This window comes from Medicago truncatula, chromosome 5 (genome assembly GCF_003473485.1).
Source record: "Medicago truncatula cultivar Jemalong A17 chromosome 5, MtrunA17r5.0-ANR, whole genome shotgun sequence".
Taxonomy (NCBI): Eukaryota; Viridiplantae; Streptophyta; class Magnoliopsida; order Fabales; family Fabaceae; genus Medicago; species Medicago truncatula.
In genome coordinates this window covers 14,170,165-14,183,539 of record NC_053046.1, presented here as the reverse complement: position 1 = coordinate 14,183,539, position 13,375 = coordinate 14,170,165, and the positions used below count along the sequence as shown (strand labels likewise).

At 31.9% G+C, this 13,375-nt stretch overlaps 2 protein-coding genes across 2 annotated transcripts; one reads left to right on the top strand and one right to left on the bottom strand.

Moving 5' to 3' along the window:
* On the top strand, window positions 1-7,799 carry LOC11407876 (protein DETOXIFICATION 29). Its single transcript, XM_003613080.4, has 8 exons — window positions 1-391; window positions 1,062-1,603; window positions 6,288-6,374; window positions 6,491-6,547; window positions 6,641-6,879; window positions 7,014-7,132; window positions 7,299-7,385; window positions 7,502-7,799. The coding sequence occupies exons 1-8, from the start codon at window positions 56-58 to the stop codon at window positions 7,586-7,588; spliced, it is 1,554 nt and encodes a 517-aa protein (XP_003613128.1). The 5' UTR covers window positions 1-55; the 3' UTR covers window positions 7,589-7,799.
* Window positions 7,800-11,461: 3,662 nt separating this feature from the next.
* On the bottom strand, window positions 11,462-12,119 carry LOC11407392 (60S ribosomal protein L27a-3). Its single transcript, XM_003613079.4, has one exon. It carries the CDS (start codon window positions 12,054-12,056, stop codon window positions 11,613-11,615), a length of 444 nt encoding a protein of 147 aa, XP_003613127.2. The 5' UTR covers window positions 12,057-12,119; the 3' UTR covers window positions 11,462-11,612.
* Window positions 12,120-13,375: the final 1,256 nt, after the last annotated feature.

Sequence of the window (13,375 nt, the reverse complement as noted above, 5' to 3'; positions counted from 1 at the left end):
CATTTCTACCAAGTTTTTATAAGCACCAAACTCTCTTCCTTCTTGTGCAACATTCATGGACGACTCAACACAGCCACTGCTCACACCTAAACCAAAAGAACAACGCCATGGAATCAACACAAACTTTCCCTCACCACCATCTAACACCGCAATATTCACGGCTGCAGCCCCCGACATGGACTTGATCACAAGCCCCAAAGACTTCTTCAAACAATTCATCGTTGAGTCGAAGAAGCTGTGGTACCTTGCTGGGCCTGCCATCTTCTCCTTCGTCTCCAAATATTCCCTTGGAGCTGTCACTCAAATCTTCGCCGGTCATGTTAGTACCATCGATCTCGCTGCTGTCTCCGTCGAAAACTCCCTCATCGCTGGCTTCTCCTTTGGCTTGATGGTAAAATAATAAAATCCAAACGCAAAACCGCTAATAGTTTTTTTACATTGAGTATATATATTCTCTTCTTCATCGTTTGAGTTTTTCAAGAAAAAATGTTTATTGCGAGAAAGCGTCAATATATGATTGTTTCTAGCATGTAGTATCATAGAAGAGAAAATAGGAAAAGATTAGAAGAAGAAAAATTAGCAAAGAAAATTTGAAGAAAAAAGTTCCTCAATCATTTTTTTTGTCACTACTTTGGAAAAGGATTTCATAATTTTTCTCTCAATTATTCTCGTTCTTTTGCTGTGTTTGTTGGAATTGAAAAAAAAAGCCGTTTGCACATAAGCTACAATCTCTAGAATTTAGCTTTTGCGCTAAAATTTGTATTGGAAGATGTGTTTAAACGTGATTCTTGAGTGCAAACTGTATACCAAACACATACTTTTTTAACTTTTTTATAGTAGTGTTTTGTAGCCAATCAAGTAAAAATAAAGTTATTTGATTTCGGTCAAAGATAGTATTCAATGATGATTCTCTCTATAAAAATTGTATAGCTATTGCTTTGTGGACTTTGTGATTAAATTTCTTTGTATCAAATAACATAATTTTTTTTAATCGCAAATGTTAGTAATAATAATGTAAAATTCGAGCTCGCTTCACCTTCCTTGATTTGATTTTCAAACAGCTTGGGATGGGAAGCGCGCTCGAAACACTATGTGGACAAGCAGTAGGAGCAGGAAAACTCGACATGTTAGGAATATACATGCAAAGATCATGGGTGATACTATTTTCCATGGCATTTCCACTATGCCTTTTATACATCTTCGCCGGATCCATTCTAAAATTCATAGGACAAACAACTGAAATATCCGAGGCCGCAGGAACATTCGCTTTATATATGATTCCACAATTATTTGCTTACGCGCTGAATTTTCCTGTCGCGAAATTTCTACAAGCGCAAAGCATGGTGATTGTCATCGCGGTTATATCGGGAGTGGCAATGGTGTTGCATCCGGTGTTTAGTTGGTTGCTGATGGTTAAATTTGGGTGGGGATTGGTGGGTGCTGCGGTGAGTCTTAATGGCTCATGGTGGTTCATTGTGGTGGCTCAATTGGGGTATGTGTTTAGTGGGAAATGTGGTATAGCTTGGAATGGATTTTCTTTTGAAGCGTTTAGGAACCTTTGGGGATTCTTTCGTCTTTCTTTGGCTTCTGCTGTGATGCTATGGTTAGTTAACTCCAAAACTTGAAACTCCTTTTTTTTTTCTTTTGAATTTTTTTATAATTTTTCATGAGTTTAATTAAAATGTCGGTATAGAATTATAAGTTTTATTTGTATCTAATAAAAAAAATGTTATGCTTGACCAAAAAAAATTGTTATGACAATTAATATGATGGAGATTGGAGACATCGATTCAGGTTCAAAGCTCTTCATTTCCCGGTATTTATTGTGCATGAATTTGCATTTAATTTTTTAGAACAAAAAAAGTACAATTTTTTTAATTATATTATCAATATTAAAAGGTAGTAGATGATTAAACTGATTTGAGTGAGTTGTAAGTTGTAAAAAAAAAACTGATTTGAGTTCAGTATCAAAAGGGATAAAAATTCTAAATCAAACTCTAATGAGAGAAAAAATATTAAACTAACAAATAATTATCAACATTGACGGTTTAAAAAATGTAGTATTAAAGTATTTTAAAAAAATAAAGTGATGTGACAAGGATTTGGATCCTCTCCAACCATTTCTTTCATGTTGTTTGTCCTGCCATAATCTAAGCTATTTATTCACCTATTTTCTCTCTCTTTAATGCTGTTTTTTGTTCATTTATGAACCAATCAACCATTGGATCCGTAAAGGAGAGGGGGCTGCACAAAAAAGGCAGGAGATGATCCAAATCTAAAATCATAAACTAAAATTATTTTATTCTAACCATAGATATCATGGAAATCCGTCTTTTTTTGTCTTAGATGAAGTGATAATCCACTGAAAATAAACTTAAACACAACTATGAGATCTCGGGTTGGAATACGGGTCACGACGTCCGATTTTTCAATTTCGGCATTTGTCAGTTGAGCTAGAAAATCTGTATTTTATTCTAGTGTTATTATGTTTTTCAAATCATACTACTTATCTTTTTTTGGTCAAAACCATACTACTTATTTGGAATTATAAAATGAATGAAAAGAATAAATAATTGTGTCTCTCTTAGGAAAATAAAATATAATACCTAACTATCATGTACTTTATTCTTGTAAAACAAAATCATTTACTTTATTGAATGGGTTGGTGGGTGAGAAAAAACAATTATAAAATTTCACCTAATCCCGTAGATAGATCATAGATGTTCGTGCAACTTCTTTTTCTTGAATATATAATGGAGTAGTTTTATGGTTTGAATAGTGACAGTGAGAACGTGAGTTTTGAACTTAACTCAATTTTTATGGATAATGTATAATATAGGTAAGGTTTAAAATTCAAATTCCGACCACCAAAAAAAAGTGAGGACGTGAGTTGTTATCAACGTATATTTTCCTAATAGGTTTTTTATTTTTTATTTTTATTTTTTATCTTGTACTATGGTTTAGAGTCACAGTTGTTTCTGGTGTGGTATTTGTAATTGTTATCCTTGTATTTTTCCGATCCTTGTGTTTTTTAATTTATTATCTTTTTGTCTTTAAAAAAATAAAATAGTGTTATTTTTTGTCTTTTTGTAATCTAATTTCAATACGTACCGACAAATTTTTGTTTTGATACTCTTAGCATTTAAGATTCTCTCACTTTTAATTCTTAGATGAAATCTGATACCTTTTTAGAATTTTTTTTAGTTATCAAACATGTTTTATGTTTATCATTTTTGCTTTCATATTGAAGATCGATAGTGTTGTTGTAAGCTATTCAATCGAGTTTTTACTTTTTAGATTTGGATAATTTTTGCAGAAAAATATGTTTTTTAGATAAATAAAATGACAATTGACAACCATCACTAAAAACTTACAATAAATAGAAGATTTGTGGTTTGAACTTTAGTTACAATATGCGGTCTAGTAATTTTGACAATTTTTACTAGTTTTATGTCTTTTGGTTCTATCTTTTCATTTTTTTTAATTTAATTATTTTGAAAGATTATATGTTCCATGCAACTTGGAGAGGACAAAAGGCTAATAAAATATGTTGAATTGTGGATCTTGAACTAATTAGTTATGGGTTAGTAATTTTGGAGTCTCGAATTTGTGAGTTGGAGAGGGAAACACTCTAGAGTCGAATTATGATTTGATTGTTGTAAGTTTATGTGAGGATAATGATCTCAGAGTTGATGAATGAACATAAAGGGGAAATGAAGTGATTATTTTTTTTTACATGAAATGAATCATTTTATTTAATTAATGATGATATTATTTAAAACCATCATATAATCAAAAAAATTAATCTTGTCAATTATTTAGACACATCAACATTTCACATCATTGGTTCTTAAATTAAAGGTGGGAGAACCTCATTCAAAAAAAGCGTGGAAGAACCTTAAATGTGAGAACCTCATTCAAACAAGTGGAAGACCCTCTTTCAAAAAAAGTGGGAGAACCATAAATGATAGGGGTGAATCCTAAGAAGAAAAAAAATTATGCAAGGATTATAATCATATTGTTTCAATTTTATAGAAACAAAAAACACTAACATATTTTTTTTTTCACTAATTAAAATAAGTAACGTTACAACGTGAATCATAAACTTTACTCTTAAATTGTTTATCAGACGAAATTTAGGCTTTCTAAAGTCTTGAGATGCCCAATTTATACCGACCACTAGTTGGGATAAGGTAACAGCATCTAACTAAATATAGTTTATTTCCCCTCAAATTCTATTAACATGTCACAATCCTTAAAAAATAGATAAATTAACATGTCACAAATTAACTATATTTTAAATTACTAGATTTGATTGCCAACTAATTTAATATCTAATATCATCATAATGCACCGACAATTAACAAACACAAACATTAATAATTAATATAGTGTGAAATTGAAGAGTTTGGATTTGCCGAGTAAATGGAGCAAAACTGAACTGAAAATTAAAAGGTTTTTGTATTATTTTGTATAATGTTCAGACATGTTTGATATGTTAAACAATAAATATTAGACAAAACAAACACGCGATAGAATAACACATGACAAATTTTTATATAATTTTTAGTGGACAAATAACTATTTTAATATTTTAGATAATTTATATTTAAGACAAAAAATTGTGACGTGATTTAATAAGAGACAAAAATTTCAATACATCCAAAATTATCATGTCTTGTCATTAATTTTTTAACACATCAAACATACCCTATATTAATTAGGTGTTTCTTTATACCCAAAAAGTAGTTAGGTGTTTCTATCATTTTTAAATTAGTTTTGATTTTGCACATCCATTTTCTATCTATTTATATCTCTTAGGAATATTTTACTTATCGATCAATTATTGTTTGTTAGGTTTTTTTTTTTTTTTACAAGATTGTTAGTGAGGTTATATGTAACTACTTAAGAATATTTCAACTACTCATACAAATAATTGAGACTTTTTCCTCCGAGCATAACTCAGTTGATAAGGATAATATATTAGACAATAAAGAGGTTATGTTCTATATCAAATTCTTCATTTATTCATCTTAAGATGAAATTCTAACCACTAAACAATCTGACTAAAGAAAATATTTAAAATTAATTTTGATAACCGTTAGTGCAAAACTGTTTACACAATCAACCAGTAACACATTATCATTTCTATGACTATTAAAATAGATATGATTACAATTTCTTGATCATGTAAGAAAACTTTACATTGTGAATTATATCCTAAGTATATTGCGCATATTCTCACTGTATGTAGGGAATTCATAACTCTTTTATTTATTTATTTTAAAGAAAAATTTAGATTAATCAAGTCACACTCTCATACAAGTAAGCATGGCAAAATAATTTGCATCCGCTCGAACCCATTCGACTCCGTCCCAACTTTAACATAGAAATTCCGCTTTGATCGATTGTTAGCGAGTTTTCTCTAATATTCAAAGTCGGAGTTAGAACGGGGTTCAAATTTCAACACTGATTGGAAACAAGTGTTTTTCGTGAGGATCCAAAGGTGAGGATAAGAGAGGAAAAACTTGTCTTCACACCGTTGCCATACTTACATACATACAGGATCATAGAGAGTCATTCACCTCATTTTGGGTTTATAGTATAAATTTATGCATAACTTGTTACATGGAAAAGTTGTGATGCCTTTCGATCTCTCTTTTAATTTTCACATGTGTAATAATATATTCTTAACATTTACGATGAGATATTTTGATAATAAATATTAGTGTTAGTTTGTCAGTGATGAGAGTTAAACTCACAACCTCTTTTACCACTTCAATCCTTAATATATCCCTCTCCCAAAGCACCAATTCACCTAACTATATAAGTCCATATTCGGGCCTAATAATTTTCAATAAATTAGGAAAAATACTTAGTTAGGTACAACTATTTAGGCATTTCTCTTTTGACACACACATATAGTATTTGATAAATTATAGATTTTTTTTAAAAACAATATGTATTTTTCAAATAATTAATTGATATGTGTTTTTATGTGTAAGTGTAAAGTGATGTGCTAAATACTTGTGACAATGTAAGATTTTCTGAATAAAGTATGGTAAAGAATAATGAGTGTTTAACACTAAAACATTCATCACTCTTAATTTTTTCGTTGATATCTTTCTTTATGATGCTATAGTCAAGTTTGAGTATTTGAGTCAATAACTCCTGCAATCTATTTTAAAGTTTATAAAGTCAAGTTCTTGCCACTAAAATTTCATGAACACATTCCGTTGTATTCGATGCTAAAACGAAGAAATATTTCTACATTTTATTTCATGCAGCTTGGAAACATGGTACTTTATGGCATTGATTCTGTTTGCTGGATATCTCAAGAATGCAGAAATCTCAGTAGATGCCTTCTCTATCTGGTAAGGTACTTAAATGTGTAAGTAACAACAAAGAAGAATTTGGATTCACTACATTGAAAATTGAGAAAGAAAAAAAAACAAACACATATTCATATTTTTATTAATTTTCTTTGCAGCATGAATATATTGGGTTGGACCGTCATGGTGTCATTAGGAATGAACGTTGCCGTAAGGTTTGCTTCTGCATTATATAAAAGATTCATCTGAAATTTTTTCTAAACCATGCTTATGTTAAATGTTAAATTCGATGGATTAAATTTTTGCAGTGTGAGAGTTTCAAATGAACTAGGAGCAGTTCACCCAAGAACAGCAAGATTTTCATTGGTGGTAGCCGTGATTACGTCAATTTTAATCGGATTATTATTGGCTCTTGTTTTGATTATCTCACGAGACAAGTACCCTGCCTATTTTACCACTGACAAAGAAGTGCAAGATTTAGTCAAGGATCTCACACCTTTGTTGGCATTATGTGTTGTCATTAATAATGTTCAACCTGTTCTTTCAGGTAACACAATTTTGTGTTACCATGATTAAAATATTCAAGTTGATCAATCTAGCTCATCTTCACTAGGAAAATTTGAATTATTGACAAAAATATGAAACTAATTATAATTTCATGCAAATTTTAATTTTATGCAGGGGTGGCCATTGGGGCAGGATGGCAAGCTGCAGTGGCCTATGTTAACATTGCATGCTACTACCTATTTGGAATTCCAGTGGGTCTTATATTAGGTTACAAGGTTAACTTGGGAGTCAAGGTAAGTCATTGTCCCCTTCATGTCTATTTTTTTTTGCTTTTTTTGAAGGGTCTTATAAATTTATAATATCTCTTACTTCTTAGAAATTTACTACAATGATGAAAATGAGATAACCCCGTCATAATTCTAAATTGTTGAAAGCAATTGTCATTGTTATATTTTTCAGGGAATTTGGTGTGGAATGATGTCAGGGACTATATTGCAGACATGTGTTCTTTTGATAATGGTTTACAAAACTAACTGGAACAAAGAGGTAAAAAGATTATTTAATATATTCATTCATTTTTATTCACAAAATTCAAGTCAATGTATTTTTCAAACATGCATAAAATTCTATTATGTGATGCTTGACATTTCACATAATTGCAGGCCTCCCTAGCTGAAGATAGAATAAGGAATTGGGGTGGACCCCGACAAGTGGTTGAAGCCAAAGAAGAAAACATACAAGAGACATGAAATTAAAGTAGAAGAAAATAGAAACATCTCTTGACAAAAAAAAATAAAAAATCGTGATATTTGAATTGTGGAAAAATATACTCTGTTCTTTTAAGAGACATTTTTGTGGGAAATTGAGCCTTAAAATTGAAATTGCATATTGTAATTTGCATTATGTTGATTAGCATCAATTATCATTATTGAAATTCAGATTGAGGCAAATTAATTATGATATGATTAATTTTATGAGTTTTTTGATGGATCTTCTTCATGACTAAACAACTGGTCCACCGTAATTTAGTAATTCAAACTATTAAAAATTTCAACGATGGTAGACAATATTATTCAAGCTAAACATTTGAACCATGATTTTTACTTTTAGCTCTAGGAATTTAGTCAAGAGTTATCAGTAGATTGTTCTGTAAGCAAATGAAGATACTAGGGAGTTCCTTATGGCAAATGTAACTTCTAGAGGTCACCATGTATGTAAGGACATGCTTTGTCAAATAAAAAACATAACATATAATCTCACATAGTAAACACCGCCCTGAGAATACAGTACTGCTCTTCTCATTCACTTTAGTTGAGCAAATGACCTAAGTTAGAAACATATATGTTGGTGAATCCTACCATTCACGAAATTAAGCGATTAAACATTCTCAAAACAAAAACAATTCTTTTCCACTCCTTTTATTTTCTAAGCTCTATTGATTGTGTTGAGCACAAGATCAACAAAGAGATTAGTAAATTTTGTTGAATATATAGGCTTTTGTGCACTGGACACAACATAAATTGTCCAAGCTAATTCAAGAAAGGAAAAAAAAATCACCCTAAATATATGTTGACTTGGATCATGACTATCTTTTAGCACTTGTTTATCACATAAAGAATTTGTGACAAGGGGTTGAAAGTTATCTAAGGCAACCATTAGGTCGTGACTGCTAAGCATGAGTTCCTAGCTTAGACTTCATGTTGCTCTATCCAAATTGGGTCGATGACGATGACCTGTGAAAGGTCAAGTTGGAGCCAATCAACCATAAGGGGTTAATAACTTCCACAAACAACTTTGAAAACAGTTAGTGGCCAACATAAAACATTATAACTGGGAAAATCTTATCAGGGAACACGGCTGCTAAAAATACCAACATCAAAGACATATGAGCAAATACCAGGTCTAGTTTGAATATGATGTTATTCATATTGTTTGATTTTGCGTTCATTTGATTATTCTGACATTCCAAACTCGCTTACTATGCAATATGCACTATATTAAACCTACATTCTCTCTTCCACGATAGACCGTTCCTTTCATCTCCCTCAGTATTTCTTATTCTTTGCTCAAGACCGCCACCATTGAGAATTTCTGGTCACAATTTTCACGCCACCAACACCCTTGAACTCATTTCTTTCTCCTATACGAAATCAATTAATTTAATTTACCCAAAGAACAGTTTGAAATTTTTAGACAATGGTCTTCAAAGGCCAGTTTCCAGCCATCTTGAACTTACACAAGGAAAACAAACGTTGAATCTTGTTCCTCATCACAAGATCTCTCTGTCGTTCTACTACTTCATACATTCTGGGCACTTTACATATGCTAAATTAGTTACTTAATGAAGGGAGTTTATATATGAAAAATTTCGAGTTGGACCTCCACTGGCTGTTAACATTGGCACTCTTCTCATTCGCTTGAGTAAAACAAATAAACATATATGTCAATGACTCTTATTATTATGAAATTAAGTGATAAAAAATTCTCAAAACAAACACAATTTTTTCAAATCCCTTTTATTTTCTAAGTTCTATTATTGAGCACAACAACAATCGTTTTATTCTCTAAGCTCAATTGAGTGTGTTGAGCACAACAACAAAGACCATTAGTAAATTTTGGTGATTATATAGGCTTTTGGGCACGAGTATTACTAACTAGCAACATAAATTGTTAGATAAGTCAAGCATAAAAAATAAAGAATCACACTAAAATATTTGGGACAAGGCCAACCATTAGCTCCGGATTGCTAAGCGTGAGTTCCTAGTTTAGACTTCATGTTGCTCCATCCCAATTAGGTCGTTGAACCGATGAAATGAAGGTAAAGTTGGAGTCTATCAGAGCAAATGGAGTACAACAGTAGGGTCAAGGTCATGAACAAACGTTCATATTGACATGGCACTTCTTTTGTTTATGCAGCTAACAACAATGTCACTACTATTTGGTGCTCTAGAAAGCACGTACAGTGCAAACATGAGATCAAGAGTGGCCATAACACCCGTAAACAAACATGACATTGGCTACTCTTTGCCAGTAGTAAAATGCAACATGAAAAACAGACACCCACAAATCTAAAAGGGAGGAGACCTCACTACTGTCTTATTCAAGGAGGTAAGTAAACTCAACCTTTGACATACAACATTGACAATTGAACTACCTCGGTCATAGTTGAGCTCTTTTAATAGAAGTATAAAAATTATAACATTGAAAATCATATCAGGTAACAATATTGGTAAAAACACCAGCATCAAGGACAAAACCTCAATATTATGTTCCAGTGACCCAAGTCTAGTAAAAATGTTCTTTATATTTTAATATTTTAATTGGAGCATAAATGACAAGCCTCTTGCTGAATTTTACAAGCCTCTTTTGCTGAAGAAAAGGCAAAGAAGTGGTGCGGATGTAAAGATTCTGAAGTGAGTTGAAGATAATGATCAAGAAACATGAAAATGCTTATAACTCAAGAATGAAATTTATGCATGATATGCTTTCTACAAATATTAAATTTCTTATAAATTCAATAAAACAATAAAATTAATAGTTCAAAACTTAAACTTCATTTTGCTCCATCCCAAAAAGGTTGTTGTATCTCAAAAATAGGTGAGATTGAAGCCTGACAACAGGCAAATGGAGTGCCACACATGGTAAAAGACATGAACCAAAATGCTGAGACTAAATTGAACCTACCAACCTATCACAGCTCAACAAAAATTGGCAAGGAGAATAGCATCACATCATAAAACCAAACATGACACTAGTTTCTCTTTGCCCATGATGACATGCAACAAAACACTAACTACATTATTGAACCTAAAGGAGGACTTTAAACAGTATTGACAATTGAAACCCCACACTCAACATTGAACTCTGTTAATAGGCAATATAAAACATTATAACAGTGAAAATCATATCAGGGATCAAGGCTGCTAAAATCAACAGCATCAAAGACAAACACATCAGTATTATTTTTCCGATGCCAAGGCAAACAATAGTGTAATTCCACATCAATCAGTATAGCGTGAAACAATAGTGTAATCCCATATCAATCAGTATAGCATGAAACAGAGTAAAATGCAATGATACAAACACATTGTTTGAAATCTGACCAACCTATCACATTTGATTTAACTATATTCCACTCCCTACCTTCAATAATTTTTTTATTATCATAAAACACATGTTTTCCCAAAAATATTGATAAAACTAAAAGCATAATGGTTATCTAAGGACATAACTCAAGATTATTTTCCAAGGCCACTGGTAACAATTATTTAATCCCCCACCAAAGTAGATGGTATAGTATGAAACAAATTAAAATAAAATGAAATAACAATATTCTATTCAATTTCATTTCAACCTATACCATCATCTCTTATCCAAAAATAAAAAACCTATACCATCAATCCAAACATATCCTAAAGACATATGTTCCCAACACTAACAACACACATTGCACAAATCATAAAAACTAAAACAGGACAAAAAAATTTGATACCAAAAAACAATACCATAAACAAACACCTGGACAACAAAAGCATATAACAACAATTCAGCATTTCAACCAAAACAAAATCAACATGCTCTAAAACACGTAATTTCCCAACACTTAATCTCACAATGCATAATTGTTAAACTAGGATCAAAAGCATAATATATCATTATCACTGGAATATGTAGTTTTTCATAATTAAACCAAAACAAAACCAACATAATCTCAAGTTCAAATCTAGGAAAACAAATAACATAAAATTGTTCAAAAGCAACAAAACAAAAAACCTAAGCAGTAAGAACAACAGCACCACCAGCTTCCTTAATCTTCTTCTCCGCAATCTTCGAAATCAGCTTCGTCTTCACAACAAAAGGCTGATTCTGCGGCAAAACACCTTTCCCTAAAAGCTTAAAAAACCCAAACTGAGTAACATCAATCACCGGCGCTTTGTTCTCCTTCAAAGCTTTCTCCTTAACATCTTGAGGAATCAAAGAAGCGATCTTGTCGATGTTGACAATGGGGTTATAGAATTTGTTACGGAGCTTGTGAAAGTAACGCATACCAACTTTACCGAAGTAACCTGGATGGTACTTGTCGAAGAGGATGCGATGGTGATGCATACCTCCGGCGTTACCACGACCTCCGGGATGCTTGCGGTGTTTTCCGATACGACCGTGACCGGCACTGACGTGGCCGCGCTTCTTCCTGTTCTTCTTGAATCGGGTTGTCATTGTTGTGTGTTGGGTTGTGATCTCTTTCTGGTTTCGCCGCAGAAACGAGAAATGAAAATTAGGGTTTTGGTGTATTTGTAGGTGATGATGTGAATAAGTTTACGTTTTTGTCCTTAGGGTTTGGGGTTTTCAGAAATGGAGGTGAGGGTATTTATGGGAAAATGGATTTTATTTGGGCTTTTTGTGTGTTTGAAAACCAAATGGGTATGCTATTGATTCTATGGGCTATGACAAAGGGAATGAGTCAGTTGATAATTTCTCTTCCAACCCCGCACTTAACAATGTTTTCTTATTTGTTCTAACTTTCCATTTTAACCGACAAAACTTGCACAATGTGTGTCAAGAATAGCCATGTTAAAAAATAACTTCAATCATTGTAAAAACAAAACTACCATCAATAAATAAAGTCGAGCACAAAAACATTAAAACCAGGAACAAAGTCCAATTGTTAAACAGTAGCAAGACAATAAAAGGGTTGTTCTGCCATTGCTTTAAACCACATCCAAAATATTTGGTATTCACCTTTAAATCACAACGATGCAACGAACCCTATCAAAAATGCTATTATTGCACACTTTCCGAATGCTCTAGTCTAGAGATGCAAGCCGGTCATGTGACATGAAGTTTTCCTCTTAACTTATCTGTCAAATGACGACCACTAAAATATAAAACCTGATCCACATATGAAAAATAGTGCACTATAAAGATCCAACCACTAAAAAAAACTCACCATAAAATAATGAACGGTGTAAATTTTCCATTACTTTCAAATATTTTCATCGTAAATTTTCCATCACTTATATTGGAAATGTAGAATGAAGAGACACTTGATTATAAATTATCAAATAATTTTATCATCAATTTATACTAAAATATTTTCATCGTCAAGAAGGTAAAGCGCTGCAAACCGCCGCAGGTTAAGACAAACATTAAAGTAGGAAAACACAATTTTGCTGCGTAGAAACAGTTCACATAGCACAACCAGTTAATCACCACCAAAAAAAAAACAACCAGTTATGGAAGCATTTAGCCCTTTGCCATGTTCAATCAAGTAATGTAACATAACATAAATCTTGAACCCTCTTACCACCGGAATATAGTGTAAATAAGTTCACTTTGCATAAAAATACTAGATGATATAAATAGTACTTCCTCCTTTCCGGATTTTAAGTGCTTTTGTTAAATACATATGCATTCTACACTGTTATAAATGCAAAGTATAATATGTTAAATTGGGAGTAATGAAATTAATATTAATTAGAATTATAAAAGGAAAAAAGTAATTAATATTATATTGAAAAATGAAATGAATCAGTTAT

Excerpts from the sequence above, each read along its gene's own strand:
- LOC11407876 (XM_003613080.4), top strand. The coding sequence starts at position 56 with ATGGACGACTCAACACAGCCACTGCTCACACCTAAACCAAAAGAACAA. Across the intron at positions 6,548-6,640 it reads GGAATGAACGTTGCCGTAAG|TGTGAGAGTTTCAAATGAAC; the intron begins GTTTGCTTCTGC and ends AAATTTTTGCAG. Across the intron at positions 7,386-7,501 it reads AAACTAACTGGAACAAAGAG|GCCTCCCTAGCTGAAGATAG; the intron begins GTAAAAAGATTA and ends ACATAATTGCAG.
- LOC11407392 (XM_003613079.4), bottom strand. The coding sequence starts at position 12,056 with ATGACAACCCGATTCAAGAAGAACAGGAAGAAGCGCGGCCACGTCAGT.